Raw genomic sequence first — 27,356 nt, 5'->3', positions numbered from 1 at the left:
TGTAATTGAAAAAAAATTCATGCAATCAGGGGTTGTTCAGGGTACACAGAGTGTGAGGAAATTCTGTAAGTCAAGCATTTTAAATGATTTTTAATAAAGACAGGGTTGACAAAGGTTAATTTAATGTTATTAAAGGTTTTATTCACTCTAGGTTTTTAATTTACTAGGTTTTTTGTCCCATTTTAGTATAAAATTATATTTAAGGTAAAAAACTGTCTTATATAGTATTACAACATTGAAAAGATACTGTTGCACTACATTTTACAAGTTTAATACTTAATCAAATCCTAAATGACAAAAATTATTTATTGTACATAAAATAATATTGTTAATTTATCTAACCAAAATTTAATTACTTTGTTTGTAAATTTTTTTTGGAATTCCAGGCTTTCCAAAATTCCAGGTTTTTTAACAAGCTTGATAGTGTCATTCTAACTAATTGATAAAACTATTTTCAAAACTTTATATGTGAAAATTATCAAAAACTAACTTACATATCTATTTATGATAGATTATAGTATTTGTAATTATTAAACAATTAAAAATGTGAACTTAGTAGTGTTTGAGTAAGAAAATAAAATAAATCAAAATACAGTAAAAGCACCCACATAAATGTGTGCAACATGTGGACTTGAATGTAAAAAAATAAACAGATTGGTTAAAATCTTAAATATATAATCACAAACAAATATTAAATTAATAATACAACTGATAAAACTTGTAAAAGTGATATCTTTTTTCAATTATAAACTTTTTTTTCTTATATTAGTATTATATTTATTAGCTAATAAAACAAATTAAGAAACAAATCTAAATTGATAATTCAAATAACATTTAAGTAAATAGACAAAATCCCAAAATATAACTGTATTGATAATTGTGTTTGTTTATCATACAGAGCAGCATTTTTTGTTTTATAAAACAAAAGAAGATTTTTGAATATATTTTTAGTGGACAAATTTCTTAATTTGCATAGTTTAAACATGACAAGAATGTTGAAATAGCACAACTTTAATTCTCTCCAGTAATATTCCTATACATTATTTTTAATCCATTTCAACATTTTATATTTTTCAACTTATTTACTTCTAAAATGAAAATGGAATGAATGTTTGACTAAAATGGTCTTTTTATATTATCAATATTTCTTTTGTCATACAAGAAGTTTTACTCGATGAATAAAACATTTTATATTAAAAGCCAAAAATAACAAAGCAAAATATTATATATTAGATTTAAATAATACTAGTATTCCTTTTAGAAACTAAAAAAAATTTGATGTTAAAAATATTTAAAACTAGATAACGCTATATACATTGATGATAATACTTTTCGTTACTTTTAAAATAGAATAGAACTAAATTAGTAACTAAAGATATCATAAAACCAATTGAAACAAAATTTATATTGAGACAAAAAACTTACTTTTAATAAAGTAAGTTTTTTTTTGAAGAAATTTTTCACTCTTTATTCTATTAGTTAGAGAAGATAGATAAATTAAATTTACTTTAAAAATTTTATTTGTGATTTTGTACCACTTGTTTAATAACATTACTTAAAGTTATATAGAATTTTTCAAAATTTTTACTTTTTAAACTAAACTTTTCAAGTTTAGACTTATCTAAAAATATTTTTTTGATACATTAAACTGATTTTTAAAATAATTTTATGTAGCTTAAAAACTAATAAAAGTCATTAAATTTAATTTAAAGACCATTTGCAATTTTATATGATATTACTTTAGATAAAAAAAAAAAAAAAATTAAGTTATTTTATCTATTTGATTCTTTTCAATTTTAATTTCATTTGATTATTTATCTCAAACAAAATGTCCAACAGTTTTGAAGATTGATAATCAAACTAAACTTAAACCAGTTATGACTTAGTTATAAATAGTTTTTAAAAAATATAGTAAACGAAAACTTTAAAACATTACTTTAGCTAATTATATTGTTTTTAGATTTTATTTTCTTTTTTAGAAACTTTCGTATTAATATTTTACTTTCTTTTACGATGGTCATTGACTCTAAACTAGAAAGCTTTTCTCGGGCAGACCTTTTAAGGACTTTGAAATAGTTAACAATGTTTATACAATGATGCAAATAAACAAAAATAGCACTAAGTTTGTAATTTCTTTTGTGGTTAGCAAAGCAGCTCTTATACACATTTGACGCGATGTCTCCCCAAAACAGGAGATGCTCTGGTCTACAGAGCAAGTATATTTATATATTACGTTCGTGACAAGTATTTAAGAACACTTGCTGTTAATGTAAAAAACACGTAGAAACTTTCTTGGTTTCTAAATATTCTAGTGAATTTTTACATAATAATTTATAAAACAGCTCTAATTCATTTATGATACGTTATTATGCAATTTCCTAAATAAATTAAACAACCTATATAAATTTTTCGTTGTTTTACTAGCATTATTTTGTATAACTTTGTATAACGACGTCAAAATAATTTAAAGTTAATTTTTTTTATAGATTTTTAAAACGAGTTTACGTTTTATTTAACTTTAAAAAGAGAATTAAATGTGTTTAAAAAGCTTTATGTTTAATAATTTTTATTAGTTTAAAATGTACTCATGATAAGTTGATGCAGTTAAGCTTTTTTCGACAATAGTATTAAATAGTAGTTTTTAATTATAGACTACAAAATACAGAAAAAGAGTTTTATTAACAAGTATTTATTTTACTAGGTCTAAAATCATGAACAATTTTTGTTAGAAAAGTTCTGTTTATTTTAAATTTTAATATAAAGATTGCGAAAGTATCTAGTTATATTTTACAACACAAAATATAGCAGCTATGTTTATGTAAGAGTTTATTAAACAAAAAAAGCGCTCAAAATTTTAATTTACCTAGTGTACAATAAAAATCTTTTAGTTACCGAGTTATACACTACGGAATACGGATACAGTTTACCGTCTTGTCCAGAATAACTTAATACTAATTGTATATAAAAGGTATATCATTCTTTGACTTTATTTATTTGAAGTCTACTAACACTTCTAAAAAAAAATTTAAAGTTAAAACATGACCTTACTAAAAAAAGCTTTAAAACTTAAAAGTCAGTTGTGACCATAATAGTCACTTATACTCGTTAAGTCAGCAAAAATTTAGTCTGTTTTTGTTGTTATTTTTAATTTCAAGTATTTAGTTATTTGTCTTAACTTAGAAAGATTGCTCGATTTATTGAAGCTTATTTAAATACAAATGTGTATATTAAATTACAAAGTTTGTTTTACAATTATGTGCAGTTTACTATTTTATTATACTTGAAAACGTCGTTTTTTTTTCTACCAAAACCTGGTAGTAAATATAGTTTTTGATATACACATAGTTATTAAAATAAAAATTTTTTTTTGCTTAATTTTATTATGTTTGATTCCTGATTCAGGAATACGGGCATCCAAAAAAATTAACAAAAGTTTTTAACACATTTACTGGTTCAGCAAATATACAAATCAGACTGACCCTTAGCTTTACTTTCCATTAAAAAATATTTATTAGTTGTTTTTAAATGTACTAAAATTTCTTAAAACATTTAGAAATTAAATTTTACTAAAATCGTTTTTTAAATCTTAAGTCGTAAAATTGCATGTTGTAGTGTTGTTTATAAATTCTTTTAAATTCCTGAATAAAAATGTTATTAAGTGTCTGTTTTAAGTTAAGAAACTTATTATAATTATTTTAATAAATTTTACGTTTGATTCTATTATACTTTTTGTTCGTAACTATATCAACCGATTCTTTTTACAGTTAATAGATGAACTTTTTCAATTGTAAAAGTATATTTGCCAACATTTTGTAAAAAAATATCCACTAGGAAACGCAAAATAACAAAAATTTAAAAATTTTCCATAATTAATTTACATCACCAAAATTACTTTGCTTTACTGCAATCAGGAAAATTTCATTCAAGTAAATTTACTTTAACTATTTACTATACTTAAATTTTAAATTATAACGAAGCTATTAACCACAATCTTTTAGCTATTAAGTAAAGATTAATTTAAATCTATAAATAAAGTTTAAGGTTATTACAATTTTACTATTTTTCAAAATTGTAAAAGTAAAATTAAAAAAAAAAGTTTTTGTAGAGTGAAAAACTAAACATGTGTTTTTTAATATTAATAAAATTATTATAACAAAATACAACAAAAAAACAACAGCTTTTAATCATACTTTTCTGGCAGTTTATTACATATAAATATATACATAAAAAATACTGTATATATATTAAAGAAGTTCAAGTAATTTGCTGTTTTTTTTTCAATAAGCTAACTTAAATTTTTTCAACTTGTAAAAAAACATTGTAAGCTTTTAAAAAGGGTATACAGTTAGATTTCTTTATTTAACTATTGTTAGAATGCCACATTGTTAATAGTTTTGTACTAAGTACTAATGTAGGCAAGTTTTTACAAATATCAAGTGTTCTAATTAAAATTGCTTATTGTTATTTTTTTGAACTTATTACTGAACTTATTACTGAACTTATTACTGAACTTATTACTGAACTTATTACTTATTTTATTAAATGAGAAGTTTAACTTTTATAAAGGCTGAAGTTTTTTAAAGTTTTACAAGTATAGTATAGTTGACTAAGATTGATTTTCGGTTTTCTTTTTTTTTCAAATTGTTTAGTGCTGTTCTTTAATTAGTTTCAGATTGTTCCTAGAATTTTAGTTTATAAATTCAGGAACTACTTTTATCTCTAGAATTTGTAAATCATATTTAAATTTTATAAATAAAACAAAACTTTCTTGACAAATTTGTAGAGAAGGTATCAACTCCTGAAATTAAAAAGTTTAAACTTATTGGAGGACAGTTAGATTGCTGTTGTGGTTAAGAATTCAGTTTTGGTTAAGTCACATGGTTATGAAAATTGGTATACATACTTCTGAAACCATTATGTTGCCTTTAACGTTGTTTAAAAAAAATTAAATTGATCTAGATATATTTTTTAATCTATTGATTTATTGTGATTTTTTTTTGTATTAGTTATGTTGTATTACAATTTTGATTTTTTTATCATGGCATCATAGTTACAAAACAGATTGACTTGAAATTTTCATAAGGTAACACAATGCTCTTTAATAATACTTATGTGAACTTTTACAGTTATATGAGCAGTAAGTTTTACAAAATTTATTCTGGTTTTAAAAAGAAAATGTCTTCTGAAAACAAGTGTATGTTTAAATTTCTCAAACTAAAATTGTATGAGTAATATGATACTATTGCAGTTACATTTTTATCACCTTTGAATTAAATAACTACAAACAACTCTATAATGTTACAAAAAAAGTCCTGTATGTGTATTGTGTAGGCTTAAGTTTAGTGCTCTATACATCAGGGTTGCCCCAAACTAAGGACATGGCACTTATGATAATTCAAAATATTTAGAAATTTTTGAAAGTCTCAGGGTGACTCAGGACAGCTCAGGATTATTTGATGTATTGAATTAAAAAAAACTCAGGCTGACTTAGGATATTTTAGTTTAAAAAAGAATGAATGACAGTTTTTTTTTGTAGATTTTGAATGAAAATTAGTTGATTTAGTTGAAATAATTTAATACTTATATAACTTGAACAGTAACTATAAACTTGAAAAGTATTTTTTTGTAATATTTGAAATGATTTAGAATGACTCAGGACAGTTTTTTTTACTTGAAGAGTGGCAACCCTGATTCATGTATTTTTAGTCAATAAAAAAGAATTATATAATGTTACTGAAAAGGTTTATATAAGTTTAGGCTTAAATTCTATATAATACCCAAAAAATAGACTACAGTCAACAGTTTAGCCAAAGTATATTTTGTGCCAAATTTTATAATAATTTTTTGAAAGGTTTGTAAGCAATCAATCATATAATCATTCAAGCTAATTTATTTTCAATACACTATATAAAACATCAATCAAATTTTTCATCAAAACAATGTTTATGCATTAAGGGCATAGGGGGGGGGGGGTAAACACCCGTTTTTGGTTTTTGATTTTATTTTTTATAGTTTTTACTAAGCTACAAGATGCTTTTTACAAATTTCAAAAATTCAAAATATTTTTTGAGATATAGCTGGTCAAAGTTGGAGGCAACAATAGGATCCTTATGGGAGGCGCAAACTAAAACGGCAAATAACTAGAAATCACTAAAAACCTATCTCCTCCTACGTTTTTTGAGATAACTACCTCAAATTTTCAGAAAATGTTCCTTGATATATTTAGAAAATTCTGTCGGAACAGAATTTTAAAAAATTAAAAAATAAAAATTTTATAACAAAAAAACAAAAAAAAAACTGTTTTTTTTGTTTATTTTTTATATAAAATTTTTATTTTTATTTTTTTCAAAATTCCTTCCAACAGAAATTTCTAAATATATCAAGGAACATTTCCTGAAAATTTGAGGTAGTTATCTCAAAAAACGTAGGAGAAGATAGATTTTTAGTAAAATAGCCTATTTTTGCCGTTTTAGTTTGCTTTATTGTTTGCTTTGATTTATTTTTTAATCAGTTCACGTTCATACATATAAATAAGACTGCTATTATAGTTTTGAGTATTGAAATAACAGTGACAAGTTATTATCACTCTGCTAAAAACTGTGAGCAACTATCTAAAAATTAAAAATATATTTTTTCAAGCAGGTTTGTTGTTAAACACTCATACAATGTTATCAAACAAGCAGGAGTCCAATTCAACTAACACAAGTCAGTTCTTCATCGTTCCAACCCCTGCGAACAGTGAGCAAAGCAAGAGGCATGCCGTCGAGACCATCACAAAGTCGCCCATACCATACCACAGGTTAATTGATATAAAAAACATAAAAAAAAAGTATAAATATATTTATACTTATTATTTTAGTTTAAAACTAAATCTAACTTCTAAATTTTCATCAAATCACCTAATCCTTGCAGATGAGTGTTAAATTAAAAAAAGTTTTGAAGTATATAATAGCTAAATGATATTATTATATAAATCTAAACACTGTATCAATCTATCAAATTAACAAGGGGAGGCTACCTTGATATTTACAAGTTGATCTTATTTTGTAGAGTTTTATTTGAGCTATCAGACATTTTTACCCGCAAAAAAGAATTCAAAGTAGTTTTTGAGATATAAGTGATCAAAGTTGATGACCTCAATAAGTTCCTAATGGAAGGGGCAAACCAAAAACGCAAAAAAAGACTAATTCATTAAAAATCTTTCTTCTTCATTTTTTCTGATATTCTTCAAATTTTCACAGAAAGTCCATTATTAAATTTAAAAAATATTGAATGCAGGAGTTTTTTTAACCTTATAATTAAAACTTTTATTAAAAAAAACATCTATTTTTTTGGTTTTGTTTTTAAAATTTTTATTTTTTAATATTATAAAAATTGCAATTGTCAAAGATTTTTAAAATATAAAAATAGTTTTTCCTGAAAATTTGAGGTCTCTAGCTCAAAAAATGAAAAAGAAGATAAATTTTAGTGATTTTTAAAATTTTCAAGAAACTTGATCTCAAAAAATTTGTGGTCCATATGTGTGTATTGGAAACTAGATACAAAAATTACACCATCCTAAAAGTTGACTAAAATTTTTAAATTCTCGCAATTATTTGAAATAATTTTTGAGATATAGCCGGTCAAAGTCGGAGCCAACAATAGGTTCCTTATGGGACGCGCAAACTAAAACAGCAAAAATAGACTATTTTACTAAAAATCTATCTTCTCCTACGTTTTTTGAGATAACTACCTCAAACTTTCAGGAAATGTTCCTTGATATATTTAGAAATTTCTGTTGGAAGGAATTTTGAAAAAAATAAAAATAAAAATTTTATATAAAAAATAAACAAAAAAAAACAGTTTTTTTTTTGTTTTTTTGTTATAAAATTTTTATTTTTTAAATTCTGTTCCAACAGAATTTTATAAATACTGCAAGGAACATTTCCTGAAAGTTTGAGGTAGTTATCTCAAAAAACGTAGGAGGAGATAGATTTTTAGTGATTTCTAGTTATTTGCTGTTTTAGTTTGTGCCTCCCATAAGGATCCTATTGTTGCCTCCGACTTTGACCGGCTATATCTCAAAAATTATTTTGAATTTTTTTAAATCTGTAAAAAGCATCTTGTAGATTAGTAAAAACTATATAAATTAAGATCAAAAACCAAAAAAGGGTGTTTACCCCCCCCCTATGACCTTAATTATAAATAAAGATTTAGTTATTAAAGACAAAATCAGCAGTATTTGTAAAATAAATGCTTAAAAAATTTTGTTGAATCTCTAAATTTTTTTTATGAATCTTCCTTATTTAGTTTTGAGTAGGTTATATACGTCATAATTATGAAAATTCATAAGAAAATATGGTTTAAACATTATAATTAAGTTCAACAACTTAGCTGTTTGTTTGAATTTGTTTACATCAGCTATATTTTTCAGAGCTTAGTTGGTTGAACTGTTTTTATTTCTAGTTTAAAGGCTTCAACCAAACACTTTTTAGATTAACTCTGTTAGCAGTTTGTTCATATTTTTTACTGTTTGTTTGAAGTTATTAGAGATATTCACAACACTAAAACTTATCGTTAAGATATAAGCTCTAAGTTTTGTCGGAGTACAAATTTTAGGTACAATACGTTTTTCTTTATAAGAACAAAATATTAAAGGTTTTTTTGAATTTAAGTACAAGCTTTTTAAATCTGATATGACATCAACAATCACTGTATTTATTTAAAGTTTAGGATCTACAGTTATGTATTAATTTTTAGTTATTAGTAAAAATACTATAATAAACATTTTCTACTGATTTTAATGCTCATGTAAGAGTTTAATTTTAAGTTTTAATTAAACACGGCAATGCAGGTTATAATAACTTCTGGTTAAAATGTTTTTACTTAGTGCTTAATTAAATTTAACAATTTTGTTAAGTAATATTTATTAAATTTTTACACTAGTAATAGATTAGATATAACACTTATTTTAAAACTTATCACTAAATTTGTTATGTTAAGGGCATTAGGTCAATCACCTTTTTCACAATTTAGTTTTATTTTATAGAGTTGTAACTAAGCTATGAGTTACATTTTGCAGATTTTTAAAGCTCAGAATATTTTTGAGATAAAGCTGGTTGAAGTCGGAGAATACAATAGTACTAATCAAGACCCCCCAATACTTAAAATAACTTCTAAAGGGTATTTTCCTTATTTTGAAAAATGTCAGGCTAAATTGGTCTCAGTCAGGCTAAAAAAAAAAAAAATTGCCCACAAACCCTGTAATTAAAATACTAACTTTTCTTCAAAGTTCATAATTCCCTAATTCATACATTTAGATAATAAATAATAGAAAAAAATTAAAATACATTCAGAACTATTTGTATTTAAAAAAGTCAACTTTTAGGAATGTGTAACATTTAATTATTTCAATTTAAACAATCACCTAATCTTTGTTTTTCATATACACTTAATTTAATTTGATGCATAGGATTTCTACAAAATCAGGATATCTCAAGCTAATTAGATTTTTTTAGACTCAGACTAGTTTTTTTTTTTGCAAAACTTGAAATAGTTTTTTTATGACACAAGTCTCAAACTTATTTTTATTATATTAAGACTCTGACCAACTCTATCTCAAAAAAAAAGAATTTAAAAAATAACTAAAAAGCAACCTGTAGATCAGTCAAGATTAAACTGTGAAAAAAGTTATTTACGCCCTTGTGCCCTTGTAATAGACTATTTTTCTAATTACTTAGATATTTTCTTGTTGATAATAACTCTTATTGTTGGATAGGTTTCAATTATACTTTGGAAATATTCTAACATGTATGATGTGTTTAAACATTCAAGATAAGCAGTGAAATTTTCTGTGTTTTTTGTACCCAATAGATTTTTTAATTAAGCAGAGCCATTTTTATTTACAATTGTTAATAAATTTACATGTATAATTGTATAAAAAAGTCCACTTACATGTAAATAAGTTTTTACATTATCAAAAAATATATTTAACTTTTTTATCTATTTATAAAGTAGTTAATAAATTTAAATCAAATAAATTTGTTATTAATTTAACACAAACACACATGAGATTTTAATAAAAAAATATGGGAGAAGTTTTATAAACCAAAAAGTAAGAAATTTTAGTTAATACTAGAATTATATATAAAAATACTTGATTAAAATATTCACAGATATACTCAGTAGGAAATGGTTTTGTTTGATTAATGAATATCCTCAAATAAACAAATAAAAACCAAATGTCTGTAACCAATATTTTACATACTTTTTTTCAACTTTACAGATACATGTTTAAAAACAATAAAGCAATAAAAGATAGTTTAATTGAATTAATAAATACAATTCATAAAAAAAATATATTTTATGCTTTTTTAAACTCAACAGTAACACATGTTTAAATTGTTTCGAAATAAGTAAATATAAAATTTTGATGAATGTTTTCCCACAGACATAAAGATGAAAGGTGGCTGTATTGAACTAATTATATGTTATATATACTGAATTAATGTATTTAAAAGATTCAATAAATAACAAATTACAACAATATGAATTTTATATACATTTTCAAAAATCAACAAACACACTCTTTTTCACTGAAAATTATATTCATGCAACAAAATTTAGCAGTTTTGAATTAATAGCAGCCAGACAAAACTAAGCAAACATGAATACAAAAATATTTTATGAGATATCTACAACAAATGTTTACTTTATAACAGATACACTGATGATGACTCGTCGCAACAAAAAATGGCCGTGCTGAAGAGGAAGGTGCCGACGACCCACATAACAACTCAGCAGCACACCAGCATTTATAAGAAAGACAACAGGAACGTTCAGAGGGTTTGTTGAATGAAAATTGTTTATAAAAAAAAATTATCACTAGGTTGCTGCACACTCAGAATAACCCAGGCTGATTAAAAACTCGGGATGCCTTAGGATAGTTTTTTTTGTTTTTTAGAAACTCCAGATGGTTATAACTCAGAAGCACACAAGTATTTACAAAAAAGACGACAGAAATGTTCAAAGGTTAAGTGTTTTTATAAAAAGTTTAAACCTAGCAGTCTGTAAAAACAGCGTTTATGGGCATCAGGCTAAATTTTTTTTATGGAAAAACTAGCGAAACGTTATATCCGTTTTTTGTCAGTTCAAGTTCTTGAAAATTTCAGAGTTTATGGAAGTTTAAGGAAATTAAAAAAAAAGACAACAAGAATGTTCAGAGGGTCAGTGCTGATTATGATAAATATTTAAATGTTGTAATAATTAAAAATTAATAAAACAGCTAGTTCTAATCGAAATAAGTACTTTATAATATTTTGCATATCAAAATTGTCATAAGATAGGGATGGGCAAAATTTCGAACAATTAAATGTTCTTCAAAAAGTTCAGAGCGTTCTGAGGGTCAGTGTTCATAGAATGAAACTTTTTAAAATGATATTTTAGCAATGCGATCAGTATTATGTATGTATAACTATAAGTTTATGCTGTTTATAGTAATTAGAGCAAATATTCTTAGTATATGCAACACAGGTAAAAATGCAAGGAATGCTTACAGGGTTCGTAATTTTAGCAATGTTTTTTAGTTGCAAAAAATGTTGAACTTAAAATACCAAATGAATCTACAATTTAAAATATACACAACATTAATTGTAGGGATGCTTTGTTGTAAAATGAGTAAACAGTTTATTAATTATTTACTTAATAAAGACATTGGGACTTTATTTGTTGTACAAACTAGCAGTGACTATGATGATTAAAGCTAAAGCTAGAAAAAAATAACAAGAAGTAAACTATACAAAGCACATCTTTTAAAAATGAACTATTAATTGAAAAAAAGTCTTGTGTTATATATTTACTTAATGTATAAAAATTCTTTTCAAGCATATAAGAACTGGATCTATCTTAAGAAGGGTTACAAACAAAAGTTTGTGTTTATTTTTTTGACTTACTATAAATTACAATAAGTTATTCACCGTACATTTAAGAAAGAACTGATTCATTTTATTTTTCTAAATTTAGCTGATGTTTTTGAAATATGTCAAAGTATTTAAACAATTTTAAACAAACTCAATGTCTATTTTTAACTAGTTTTGTTACAGATTTCCTTAGCTTAATTGAAATTAGTGATTTAAGTGCACATAAAAATTTTTTTTAGATTTACAAATTTTTCTTCTAATACAGATCTACAGGATATCATAATTTTCTCTTAAGTTCCTATTCAAAATTACAATTTTTTTAACACAGATCTACAGGTTCTCATAATTTTATCTCCAGTTCCTACTCAAAATTACAAATTTTTCTTTCAACACAGATCTACAGGATCTCATGATTTTCTCTTAAGTTCCCATTCAAAATTACAAATTTTTCTTCCAACACAGATCTACAGGATCTCATGATTTTCTCTCAAGTTCCTATTCAAAATTACAATTTTTTTTCCAACACAGATCTACAGGATCTCATGATTTTCTCTTAAGTTACCATTCAAAATTACAAATTTTTCTTCCAACACAGATCTACAGGATCTCATGATTTTTTCTTAAGTTACCATTCAAAATTACAAATTTTTTTCTAACACAGAATTACAGGACAACAACGTAATCTCCACAATAATTGGTATTTATAACATTAAGTGCTCATAAAAAGTTCCTTCAAATTACATTTTTTAACTCACAGATCTACAGGACAGCAACAAATTTACAATTTAATTTTTATTCTAACTATATTTCTCCTGTACTTAAAGGTATTTCTGAAACTAAGAGCATATAAAAATTGAATTTGTTTTCCAAGCTTGATAAGTATATATAAGACAAAGCGCGTATAACAATATACTTCAAAATTACAACTTTTTCTTTCAAAACACAGATCTACAGGACAGCAACGTAATATCCACAATAATTAGTATTTACAAGATAAAGTGCGTATCTACAGGACAATAACATCAATAAGCGTATAATATTTTATTCTTAATTTCTTTTAAATTCACAATTTTCTCTTCAGATCTACAGGACGGCGACGCCGTCTCCCAGCAACCAGGCCAGCCAGTACTACAACCAGACGACCAAGATAATAACCAACAAGCCCGGCAACCACCACTACAGCGACCAGCAGATACTGAACAAGTTGAGCAGCGACCAGCAAGTGTTGAGCAAGTACACCACCACCGGTTGCACTGATGATTCCCACTTAGCCACGCTGTCTTCCATTGACAACGACATAACCGATGTTGGTTTTGTGACATTTTTTATTACTTTAATGACAGTTTAATCACAGTTTAATGGGACATTTTTGAATGGTTTTAAGCTCTTATAGACCACGCTATCTTTTATTGATAATAACATATCTGATGTTAGTTTTTATTGATATTTAGTATTGTTACCACCAAGCTGAATTGTTGAAATATTGTTAGTTGTTTTAATATAATTTAATACTTTTGTATAGTGTTATTTCAATAAATTTTGGCATCTGGCTTTCATTGGTGATGACATAAGAGAGTGTGCGTTTCATTTGAGTCTTCAATACTTGTTTTAATTTTATATTAAATAAAAATGTACTTGAAAGTAATAGTAGTTAATAGTACGGTTAGTTAATACTTAGACTGTCAGTTAAATACATGCAGGTACACTAGGTTGATGATGTCATGAATGTCGTAGTTTTTTATTATTTCTTTAATTATTTAATTGTTTTTTCCAGAAGTTTTTAACAGTTTCTACTTTTCACTTTTAGTTTTAATCAGCACTTGGTTTGTTACCTCCTGTTAAAGTTTTTTTTTAAACAATATTTTCTATCAAGAAATTCTGATAGTGATCTTATTCACAACGATGTTAATGTTGTTTTGAACGTTTACCTATTATTCAAACAAAACTATTATAACTACACTTGTATTTTGTTTTTTTCTTTTGAGTTTATGATACTTTTAAGAAACAGTGGATAACACTGTAACCAAATAATAACATTTTTATTTTAGTTTTAAAAATGTAATAGTTTTTTCAAACTGTTTCAATAACTTTTTTTTTTGTATTCCCTGTCAAACATAGGATGCTTTCAAGAAGCAATGGACGGATGCAGCTGATGATGAAAGTTTTGTCACACTCAGATCTGTTGATAACGATTATGTTTGTTGTTTTATTTATTACTATATAATTACATAATTGTAGTTTTCTTATTCCTGTATATAGATGACTTGAATGAATTTCAACTATAAGGTCATCAATTTGCTACTTTGGCATTTTTGATATTTAATTTGTTGGTTTCTGTTTTAAACAATTTTTAGTATGGTACCATAGTTGTTTTTTGAGGTTGAGGGTTGCCACTCGGTCAGGAAAAGTCAGGAAATCAGGAAAAGTAAGGAAAAATTTAAAAAAATGACAAAAGTCAGGAAAAGTCAGGTAAAAATGGGGGGTTTTGAAAAAAAGTCAGGAAAAGTCAGGAAATTTTATTAAATTAAAAAAAAAGTCAGATTTTGTCAGTTTAAATTTACAAAATTCCTAGTTTTCCAAAGCCTTCAAATGGTAAAAATTAATTAAAAGTCCTTTAAAGTCAGAAAAAAATTCCAAAATTTTCCTATAAATTTACAAAAATATTTAATTTTATTGCTAATGCCTTCATCTTGTATAAATTACTAAAATATCCTTTATAAAATTGCAAAAATTTTCTATTAACATACTGAACAAGTACCCTAACTGAACAAGCAGATTTTGTAAGCTTTTTAGTATTGATGATTTGTAGCAAGGACACTTCCATAGTGAAACTGATATATACACAAAAGTTTATCTAGCATAGTTTTAGAATCAAATTGTTTTTTGTTTAAGTAAATATTTGAGTTGTTTATAACTAAGCAGTTAGTTAAGTATTTTATGTAACAAGTTAATAGATATACTTTACCTCTTTATAATTTTTCAAAGTTTTTTAAATTTATAAAATAAGTTATAAGAGAGGTATATGCCAAGAATAAGTTTACTTATTATTTGTATTTTTTGTAGAGTAAATTAAGTTTTTAAAGTAAATAAGAGTATATTTGTTTGTTACAAATTTTATACTAAACGATAAGAGTAAATATTTTATACAACAGATATATAGTTTACTTTTTGATGTCTTTTTTTTACAGTTACTTAATTGCATTTTTTTTATTTGATTTTCAATTTAAGGATTTTATATTAAGTAGTTTGGGTAGTATTTTATTAAACTAAGTGAACAATTTATACAAGTAAAGCATGTTTTACGTAAATACATAATGTTGTTTAGTTTATTTAGATACATTTATGCTAGGAAATTCTAAAAAATTGTGTTCTTTATTGTTTAAAGGTTTTAACTGTAAAAATTTGTTATTGTTTTAAGATTTTAGTTGTGAAAGTTCGTTATTTTCAAGGTTTTAATTGTAAAATTTTCTTATATGTCGTTTGTTTATCTAGATACATTTATGCTAGGAAATGCTAAAAAATTGACAAGCTGTGTTTATAAAGTAATAATACAAGTATTTTGCCGATAGAGCTGTTTATACAAATACATCAATCATATGTTCACTTTATGTGCTGGAAGTTTGATGATAGAATTCAGCAAAAAACTGTTGTTTTTAACCTGTATTAAAATTAGATTGAAAGCTTTATACAGTTTCAAGTGTTAGATTCTGTATTTTAGAATAAGTTTAATTTAAGAGTTTAATTTAGTAAAGTCAGGAAAATTTTAATAAAAAGTCAGGAAAAGTCAGGAAATTTTTTTCAGCTTGATCAGTGGCAACCATGTTGTACTTTTCAATGTACACAAATTTTTTTACACATCTTGCTGCAAATTAATCAATTGACCATTTTGTTGTTCGTGATGGTTTTGTTACAAACATTTTAAACAATTTACTGATTAAAATAGTTGTTACACTTAAAAATTTATTAAGAGATTATTAAAATAGTTCAAAGTAATAATTTAATTGAATTTTGTTTCTTTATTCTAAAAAATATTCCTTTATGGCTCATAAGGCACTGCAAATAAGCTTTTAAAATTTACAAAAAGAAGATATTTTAAATCTTTAATTAATAATACAGGGTTGCCACTTTACCTGGAAACCTGGAAAAACCTGGAATTTGACAATAAGGCAAAAATAACCTGGAAAAACCTGGAATTTGAGAAATTTTGAAAAAAACCTAGCAAAACCTGGAATTTTTAATAATTTTAACATTTTCAGTAGTAAAATTTCCATTTGACACAAAATATCTATCATATAAATAAGATTTTTTGTCATCATCATAAATTTTTTTTATTAAAAAACATATATAAAGTAACTTTACGGTATCTTTTCAATGTTTTTATACTATTTAACACAGTTTCTTATATAGAAATTATCTTGAGCTAAAAATAGACCCGAAAATGTGTATTTTTAAAAGGTACCTGGAAGAAATTTGAAAAACCTGGAAAAAATTTAAAAAAAAACGAGTGGCAAGCCTGATAATAGTTATCTAAGTTAATAGTTAAATACACTAAAAAAAGCAATTTAATGAGTATTATTTCTTGTTTTCTTTATTCACAAGGTTACTTTTGAAAAGTTTTCCTTTTCGACTGATGATGACGATACTATTACTTCTTTAGTCAAAGATGATGATTATGTTTGTTAATCAGCATTATTTTAAATTTTTGATAACTTAAACAAAAATAAAGTGTTGTTATTTATTACCAAATTGAATTTTTTTTTCAGGTTATTAATTTTTTTTACAATATTTTTCATGTATAACCTCAAAAGTTAAGATTAATAGTATTAAAAATAGGCTTTGTATATTGTAGATGGGTTTTGAAAAGTTGTTTAAAATATTTTTGAAAAAACTATTTACAATATTTAAAATAACAGACAAAAGAATTTCAAGATGATTTTTACGACAGCCTTCCTGACAGTTTCACTGAAAAAATGGGACTAACATCATCTATGCAGGTTATTTAATAAAATTAATACAACTTTAATGAATATATTTTTGTTCCTGACAGGTATTCTATTTGGTTCATTTCTGAGTATGTTAATTATTTTACTTAATATTATTATCTACATTTTGCATGTTCAATTGACATTACTTACAATCAATAGGTATTTAGTAACATAATACATGTGTATTGTGAATAAATGTTTACCTACAAGTTTTATAAAAATCTATATAAATTAATGCATAAAATTTTTTATACAAAATACAGTTTAGAAATAAGTTGAAAAAATAAACTATCTAGATCAGGGTTTCCCAAAGTGGGCCAAGTGGCCCCTTAGGGGGCCATGACAGATACTCAGGGGGCCATGAGCAGCAAAGGGGGAAGAGGGGGGGCCATGAGCAGTAAAGGAGCCACAGGGGGCCATGAGGCCATAACTTGAAACTTACACTAGATATTCTTGATGTTGCAGATGAAGAGCAAAAAAAAAAAAAAAAAAGGTCTTATGTGTATTTTATGGCAGTTTAGAAACTTACACTAGATATTCTTGAGTTTCAGATGAAGAGCAAAAAAAAAAGGTCTTATGTGTATTTTATCGTAGTTTATGAGTAATCTATATGTTGAAGGTGGCCATTACTTTTTCAAACTCTTTAAAGGGGGCCATTAGCAAAAAAGTTTTGGAAACCCTGATCTAGATGTTTCTGTGCTTATTACACTTTTTCAGCAATGTTTTTGTTTACTGAAGAGCAGTCACAAGATAATACAAAATATATTTGATATATTAAAAAAATTAAACATAAGTCACTCATTAAAAAAAGTTTATCAATTAATTTCATTTAGCGCGTCATCGGAATAATCTTGATGAAAACTGATAAGTAATAGTGTAAATTTAGTTATATACAATGGTTTTGAAATTTCTAGCTAAAAACAGTTACGTCATAAAGAGTGTAAAAGTCTGTTTAAAAGAATTAAATTAGAGTTAAGTTATACTTTGCTGATTTGAAGTTATTTTTAAGACAAAATTGTTAAAACTATCAAAAAATTTAAGATAGTAAAAACTTTACTTGAAACTAAATTAAAAAGTATATAACTAAATATGACAAAAAACAACAAAAATATTACTAAAAAAACGCTATTTATAAAGTTTTAAGTTGAATAAATCTTGTTGTTTACAAGTTTTCGTGATAAATTGTAATTTAAAAAAATATTGATGTGCTTCAAGTTATAGGATTTTAAAATACTTACGTAGCTTTTCAAAATATTAATAAATCAGAATCTTTAATTTATTTTTATCTCTGTGAATCTTTTTTAACAATGGGAAATGATTTCATACAAATATAATTTTGGAATTTTCAATATTAATATTTGACGGAAAACAGTTAATTTAACTTTGTTATAGTATGTGCTTGTACTAATAAATTATTTTAAAAAGTAATATCCATACAGTGTGCCACCATTTAATATAATGCATATGTATGTCATTATCAAGGTTTTGTATAGGAATAGTAATATGAAGTATCACCAATCTATATAACATTTTTATTTTTTACAGGAATCACCTTATAATATGTAGTTTATTACCAACCAATTAATTTGATATTATTATTATTTTACAGAAATCTCCATACAATATTTCAACGATTAATATAATATTATTATTTTTCTACAGTTATCACATTAGAATATTTCAACGATTAATATAATATTATTATTTATCAGGAATCACCTTACAATATGTCACCAATTAATATAATATAATATTTTTTTTATCAGGAATCACCTTACAATATGTCACCAATCAATGTAACATTTTTTTTGCAGGAATCACCTTACAATATGTCACCAATTGATATAATTTTATTATTTTTTACAGGAATCACCTTACAATATGTCATCAATTAATATAATTTTATATTTTTTTTTCTTGAATCACCTTACAATATGTCACTAATCAATGTAATATAATTATTATTTTACAGGAATCACCTTACAATATGTCGCCAATTAATAAAATAAAATAATTTTTTGCAGGAATACCATATAACATGTCACCGATTGATATAATTTTATAATTTTTTTTTTGCAGGAATCGCCTTACAATATGTCACCGATTAATACAATATTATTATTTTTCTACAGTTATTACCTTAGAATTTTTCAACGACAAATATAATATTATTATTATTTGAAGGAATCACCTTACAATATGTCACCAATTAATATAATATTTTTTTTTGCAGGAATCACCTTACAATATGTCGCCAATGCTCAATCTACCCATGTTCAAGAGAGACGTGTTGAAATGCACTTTGTGCGCTCCGACCAGTCCTGCCACCAAAATAAACGACGAAACACTAACTTATCTCAATCAGGTATAAATGTTTTTGTATGTAAAAAAATTACTACTAAAATAAACGATGAAACACTCACTTATCTCAATCAGGTATAAATGTTTTTATATATATATATATAAAACTACTACTAAAACAAGTGATGAAATACTAACTTATCTCAATCAGGTATGTTTAATTTGTTTATTGAAACTAAGTAGTCCTGCTTATAAAATAAACGATGACACACTCACTTATCTTAATCAGGTATAAATGTAATATATGTATAAAAATTAACCAGTCCTGCTACCAAAATAAATGATGACACACTCACTTATCTTAATCAGGTGTGTGTAACAGACTTACTTTATGTTAACCAGGTTTGCAAGATAGTGTATTTTATTGTCACAAAGTTGTGCTTTAATTCCATTTAGCTACCCAGTAGTTTTTGATAGTTGATAGCTGTGAAAGTATTTTACATATGTTGTTTATCATACAGGGTTTGTTGTACAAGATGAAATTCACAAGTACATCTGACAGCTTAGTTAGGAATTGAGTATTTTGAGCATTACCAAACGTTTTAAAATTTATACAAGTTTTTTCTCTTGGGACAATCATATACGTTGATATAAATAGTATATATTTTCTATTTGTTCACAATTATGCAAGATGAAACTGAGCCGTGTGTCTGACGGCTTGACATTTAAAACACCAATCTACGTACAATTATTTACACATGCTAATGGTGCATCTGTACATTCTCGCATTTTGTATCCAATATTTTTTATTTTCGTTAAATTCCAGGGACAATCATAGCTAACCTGAAATTTAGAACCTCAACAGACGGAAGACTACCATCTAGAATACATTTTAATTTTAAACTAACTAGGGTATCTGACACTTAAACAGATGAATATAACTTATCTATAATATTAGTGTTTAACAACTATTGTCAAATAAATTTTAGGCAGGGTTCTGGCAGTTTGATAAACATCAATTAGACTACCTATTAAATTATGTAATCAACTTATTTTTTCCAGGGACAATCGTACGAGTTGAAACTGAACAGGATTTCCGACACACTGACCGACGGTTACCTCAAATCTAAAATTTGCGTCAGGTATGTATTGATATATTTATTTATACTTTTAATATTTTATTCAATTTTCAGGTAAATTGTTTGTAACTATATTATTATGAAGTTTCTTATAATTGTTATGTTATTTATATATTTAATTAAAATTTGTGGGTAATTTGTAAATACTTGATTGTGAGGTTGCTTTTAATTGTTTTGTTATATATTGAAATTTTTGTGTCAATACTTTATTATAAAGTTACTTATATTTTTTATGTTTCGTTTTTTATTGAAATTTTTGTCAGGTTCCACGACCGGAGGCTGCAATTCAAAGAAAATCAGGAGTTCAAAAAATGGCGGGTTTGTTAAAAAATATTTATATATATAAATAAAACTAAATTTTATTTTCATATAAAATATTAAACATTAGTTATTTTTTGGTGTGATTAGCAAAACGATTTATCCCAAAACTATTCAAATAAGGAACTAAAAAAGTGACGGCTTTGTCGAAAACATATATAGTATATAATTCAATATGAATGTTGAATATAATATAATCGATTAATATAGTTTTTGTACATAATTTTTATTAATTATTAAATTAAGTTAGATAGACGAATCAGGAATTCAAAAAATAACGGCTTGTTGAAAATTGTAAATAATTATATATTGATAAAACGTTAATTTTCAATGATACATATGTTTCACTGTTCTATCAGACAGAACAGCTCTTAAGTGAGCTTATAACAAATGTTGAAAAAATTGATTAGTAACTTACAATTGTTTCAATGTGTGTGCCATTTTTATCTCATATAATTGTCATATTGACAGAAATTTCAAATAAAACTTTATATGCGTAAAATATATAAAATAAATATAGTAACATCAATAACAATTACTGTATATTTAGACCAGGGTTTCCCAAAATTTTTTGCAAACGGCCCCCTTTAAAGAAATTAAAAAAGCCATGGCCCCCTTTAACAAGATTACTCAAACTACCATTATAAACACCTAAGACCTTTTTTGCTGTCCATCTGCAACTCAAGAATATCTAGTGTAAGTTTATAACCTACCATAAAAACACCTAAGACCTTTTTATAATTTTTTTTGCTCTTCATCTGCAACTCGAGAATATGTAGTGTAAGTTTCAAATTATGACCTCATATCCCCCCTCTTACCCCCTTGATGGTTGCCACTTGGCCCACTTTGGAAACCCTGATTTAGACGAACTTGTTTCGTCAGTATTTGTGATAGGAAACTATTAGCAAATAATGTTTTATAATTATACCTTAAATTTATTTACTTGTTTCGAGTAAAAAAAGTTCAATTACTTTTACTTCACAATGAGGTTGCTTGCTATGAGGTATGTTGTGTAACTTTACAAAAAAAATTAAAAGAAAATCATGAAATTAAAAAGTGGCCGGTTGGGTATATTAATTTGTTCTTTAATTTTTTAAAAAAAAATTGAAGTTTTTGTGAATGACAGTAAACAGCAACCGTGTTTTTGCAGTTTCCAGCTTTTTTAAAAATTTTATTTAAATCTAAACGTATCTAGTAGTTTTGTATTTTTTTACAAAAAAGCAGGTGAACATCAACCACTGTTGTTACGAACTCATAATGTTTTACAATAGATTTTGGAAAAAAATATACGTTTTAAATCGAAAAGAGTTGATTAAAAAAAATTGTGCAGTCGTCTGCCACCGAGCACAAACTTTAAAATAAAAGTGCTTCAAAGATTGAATTTGATCGAATTAAAAGAACACTTGTGGAATGAATTTTAAAATAAAAAACTTTCAAAAGTAAACTGTTTTGTCGTTTATATGAATGAAAAAGACAAATTAGGTGTACGATTACAGATAGTAGGTTTCATAAATACTGTATAAATGTAGTTAAGTTGGACTATCTTTTATATTTTTAATAACAACTTATTTCTCAATGAAACAGTATAAGAGTTTAATATTAAAAAAAAAGTTTTTCTTCTTATTTAGTTTTAAATGCTTTAGTGACAGTAACGTGATTAATCTTAATAATAATTGCGACAACAACTTTAAAACTAGCTTACTACAATTGCAAAGTTTACAAAACAAAATTAAACAATGAAGTTTGCAAAACAAATACTGATACAATTAAATCTGGGCCAAATTCTTAGCTTTAATTAATGGTGTTTAATTAATCACAATATTTAAATCTTATAAAAATTTTTTAATTCTAAGTTCTTGGCATAAGCAAAAAATTTTTTACATTGTTTAGAAATACTTGAGTTTTAGATGACTGCAATATGAAAGTTTTGTTAAACAAAATAATTTCTGCAAAGCATTATGCAGTGGAAAATGTTTATTTAAAAAGATAAAAGTTTTATTTATAAATAATTATCTTACAAACTTTTAAATGTTTTGCAATGTTTATTAAACAAATAGTTTTGAGTATTTTTTTAATTGTCACGAGTTTTAAATATCTAAGATGGACTTCATAAAAATTTTAATTTATATTGAAGAAATATTCTTACAAAGTTATTAATTTTGTTTGAATTAAAAAAAAACATACTTTAGTAAATTCAATAAACAATTTATTGTTATAAATGTAAGGCAAAACGTTTTATTCTTTTTTCAAAATAAAATTTAATTTGTATTTAGAAACAAAATAATAGTTATAATTTAAAAATTTTTTTAAGTTAAAAAATACTCGATTATGCTTAAAAACTGAAAACTTAAAGATTGAAATCTTTGAAAAAAAGCTTCAGCATAAATACACAGGTCGAACACATTTACTTTTAGTTAAATGTGAGATTAACATTTTGATTTTGTTTGAAAAAGTATTCCTTACAGGCATCATAAAAACAAATTAACACTGCTTAGTAAAAGTGTATATTTTAAAGAACCAAGATAAATAGATTCTAAATTTCTTGTAAAATAGCAGAATGTTAACGGATTTTATCCAACCAACATTTTTATTTTATTTTAATTTAACAAATCATAGTATTAATAGAATGTATTTCGAACTGTAGTTACTGTCAATTAAAAAAAGACTTTCACAAATATGTAATTGACTAAAGTTGTTTACAAAATTAACAAGTTTTTACAAATTTGTAAATGAACAAAGTTATTTAAAAATTTGACGAATTTAAAAAAAAATTGTGAATGAATAAAGTTATTAAAAAAACAAATGTTTACAAATTTGAAATTGATTATGTTAATACAAATTTGTAAAGGACCAAAGTTATTTAAAAAGTTAACGGATTTGAAAAAATTGTAAATGAATAAAGTTGTTCAAATAGTTAACAAATTTAAAAAAAATTGAAATTAAACAAGTTGTTTGAAAGTTAACAATTTTTTACAAACTTGTGATAATTAAAGTTATTCAAATAGCTATACAAATTTGTAAATGAACAGTTGTTTAAAAAGCTAACAAATTTTTACAAAATTTTAATTGAACAAGAAGTTGTTCAAATAGTTAAGAAATTTTTACATTGTGGACATGCGTACATATGAAACATTTTTGTCTTGCTTTGTGATTCACTTCGTTAAAATCGTCTTATATGCAAATATAAAATAAATATCTTTTGCAAAATTTTCAAGTTAAATACTTTTTTACCTTTTATTTAAAAATAAAAATTGTTTTTGTTTGAAGGAATTGAGACAGTTTTTTCAATTGATTTTATACCAATTTTATTTATCAATCTATATTCTGTCCGATTATAGTCTTAAAAAAGCTGACTACCTACTTTATATTTATCATTTTAAATTGCACGTGAATGTTAAATTAAATATAAAAGTGTTTACTTGACAGTAAAAGATGTAAAATTTAGTTAAAAAAAATTACTGAAAGTTTTGTCTATTTTAATATGTCTCTTATAAAGTTTTTATCAAGTATTCTACTTATAGAAGGAAATCCTCGTCAAAATTTGTTGTGTACTTTGAATAATTTAGATTTTTTTATTTTGATTTGACTTAAAATTTATTGAAAAAAAAAACTTTTTGTCTCGTAAATATCAGCAAGTAGTTTTTTGTTTAGCTAAAATTAGCAACTATACGCAAATTAAGCTCTTATTGTGTACAGTTGATTATTAAGGAAGTTTTTTTTTAAGAGAAATGAAAGTTTAAAATTTTTTTGTTACATGGTAAATAATTACTTTTTGAAAAAAAAAAAACCAGAAGCTATATGTAAATAAGGCTGTTTATATGTACAAGATTAATAAGGAAAAAACTTTGTTGAAATAAAAAAGTTTTTATTGTATAAATTATCATGTTAAGTTTTTATTCAGTTTTTTTGGCTTTAAACTTATGGTTTGATGAATTTTTTTTTACATGATATTCATATTTAATCAAGAATTCAAAGTAGTTCAAACCAAATCTTTTTAACATCTCAAGGTGGATCTTAAACAAATTAAATAAAAGTTTTAATTTGTTTTTGTTTTAATTGCAAAACTATAATAATTGATTTTTTTTAGTATTCAAATATGTAAAATAATTTTCTTTTCAAACTTGAATTTTTTTTTCAAAACTTTTAATAAACAGTTTTTACTGATTTTTTTTGGCCTCTTTTAGTGTTTTTCAAAACCTGCAGAAACAAAAGCACAATTAAATTAAAATACACAATGGTTTTCTAAAGATTTTTATTAAATACTACTTGCGTTACTGAGTGTGTTTAAATCAAAAATGCAAGCTTGGAAAATAAAAAAGATATTGTAAGTTGAAATGTAAATTAGTTTTTAGTTTTTCACTTGCAGTTGAATAAAGTTTGAGTCGGTTTTTTTCTTCAAGTTAATTTTAATATAATCAGTTATAAGTTTTAAAATTGGTGAAAATAAAGTTGATGGGTTTTTGTTTGGAATTTATCTTCTAAATTTAACAATAAAAAAAATTGTTTTAAATATCTCAGCTTTTTTTTAATATAAAATCAGAATATGCAGCAACAATTTTTCCAAATAAACTTCTTGAAATCTCTTGTTAAAACTAATATGCAAATGAGGCTCTTTTGAAAGAGAAAATCTTGTTGGATATTAGCGGTCGGCGCAGTTAGCCGCTGAAATACTTTTAAACATTTAAATTGCAGTTCGAAAAAAGTTTTTCTGATCAAAATACAAAATACTGCATGTAAGCTGTTTGAAAGATTTTTCAAGTTGAAGCAACTTTCTTATTTTTCGTCCAAGTCGATAACTGTTTTCCTATATAAGATTTTTTGATGATAAGGAATTTTTTAACTTTGATGCTTTTTTTAGTTTAGTTTGCTGCTTCTATTATTTAAGGTTCTGTTCAACAATTTACATTCAATTTTATGTTGTAAGTGTATATAAATATATTATTAATTTGTTGTTCACTCTAAATATATTAAAATTTAATTACTAAAATAAACACTTAATTAAATTGAATGAGCGTATAGCTCGAATAAAAATTACAAATTTCAAAATTACTTTGAATAAATGTTTTATAAATCAATCTGAAACATAAACAAAATTGTTTAAGTCAATTTTATAGCTGTTTTGCATAATGGAAAAAAAAAGTTTTTGTTCCTTAAGTTTGAATAGGAATAACTTCATTAAAAAAAGAATTTGCCAGCAAAATTTTTGATTAAAAAAAATTTGCGTTGGAAAAATTTCTGCATTGAAAAACTATTAAACAAGAAACTTATTTAAACATTACAGTGTGATTAGATTTAATTTTGAAAAAATAATTAGGCGTTAATGAGATACTGTATTAAATTAACTTTTTTAATACAAGTAAAACATTTTGGTGTATTCAACTTTATGTTTGAATCCTAAATTGTTTAATCAAGTTTATAAGCTTGATGTGTTTTTTGCACACCCGTGCCAATATGTTTTTATTAAAACGGTTTTGAATTATAAGAATACGAACATAAATTTAGCAAGTTGCTTTAACTTACATATTCTGTAAAATCATTTTATGTATGCATTTAATTATTTGAAAAACTCATTTGTCGTTTAGTACTCACTTCTACGCCATGAACTTTTTTTGAATATAAAAAGTTGAAATTATATGGTTTAAGTTCTCAATATTATAATATAGATAAACATGGTTTTATAATTATTAACTTTTATATATTTTGTTTAATAACATTGCACTAATTATAATTGATCGACCTTAAGACATTTTAAAAATGTTTATTTTTTATTCTGTATAATAGTTAATGCATGCAACATAATAGAAAAAATCTTTATAAAATATGAATAAAAACACAATTATACTTGAAATGAGTTTTTATTTATCAACTTGACATTTTCAATATTATTTTATTTTTGAAAGTTAAAGCAATTGACAGTAGACCGTAGTGTTAATAATAGACATTGTTAAAAAAAAAACAAATAAAAAAGGTTTTAGCATATTAAAAGTGTCTAATTTAATAGTGTAATACACTAATCTTGCAATGTATCAATTTATAATAAAATGCAATTTACTTTAAACGTTATTGCTTTTTTATTTCTCTACTTATTATTTTGAAAGATATTCTACTTTAATGTTTGTTTAATTTGATAGTTGAAAAAAAATTGTTAGACAAAAAACCAAGTTTTCGAAAACAAAAAATGTTTAAACAAATTAAAAGTGTCTAGTTTAATGTAATATTTGGAACTTGCAAATTGTATCAAGTTAAGTTGTATGTTAATTTGAGAGGCGCGGTTCAATTTGGACACATTACAAAATAGAACTTGATACAAGTGAAGTGGATTAATTAGATAATACATTTGTCTGAAAATTTAAAAAAAAGTATTTGACGGTTTAAATCTAAATTAAATGCTAAATAAAATATCAACTGAAAATTATTTATTTGAAATAGTTTTAAAGGACTTAATGTAGTTCATTTTTTAAAAACTGCTTTATTTTAGGCTAAAAATGTTAATTGTTGTATATTTGAAAAAAAAGGTTTCGAACCAAGTTGACTACAAATTTTTTGAAAACTTTTTTAAGTTTTTGACTAAAAAGCATGTTTAATGTAACATAAAGGTTTAACTCGAGTATTAATTTTTTAAACCCATATAGTTGTTGATTTTTTTAGAACTAAAAAACTTATAAAAATTTAGTTCAACTGTAGGTGTGAAAATTTCAAATAAATATTTCAGTTTG

General features: G+C 24.6%; 1 protein-coding gene across 1 annotated transcript in view; it reads left to right on the top strand.

Moving 5' to 3' along the window:
* The first annotated feature begins 6,652 nt into the window (after positions 1-6,652).
* Positions 6,653-27,356, top strand: part of LOC145829241 (transcription factor CP2-like) — a 46,735-nt gene continuing 26,031 nt past the window's right edge. The window contains exons 1-7 of the mRNA XM_082936983.1: positions 6,653-6,799; positions 10,701-10,824; positions 12,979-13,203; positions 16,811-16,891; positions 19,116-19,247; positions 20,246-20,325; positions 20,586-20,640. Coding sequence (XP_082793109.1) covers positions 6,666-6,799; positions 10,701-10,824; positions 12,979-13,203; positions 16,811-16,891; positions 19,116-19,247; positions 20,246-20,325; positions 20,586-20,640 — 831 coding nt within the window. The 5' untranslated portion in view covers positions 6,653-6,665. The remainder of the gene's footprint in view (positions 6,800-10,700; positions 10,825-12,978; positions 13,204-16,810; positions 16,892-19,115; positions 19,248-20,245; positions 20,326-20,585; positions 20,641-27,356) is intronic.

The sequence above is a fragment of the Thalia democratica genome, chromosome 2, assembly GCF_965202585.1.
Source record: "Thalia democratica chromosome 2, ktThaDemo2.hap1.1, whole genome shotgun sequence".
In the NCBI taxonomy this organism is placed as follows: Eukaryota; Metazoa; Chordata; class Thaliacea; order Salpida; family Salpidae; genus Thalia; species Thalia democratica.
This window is presented reverse-complemented; position numbering and strand designations above follow the sequence as displayed.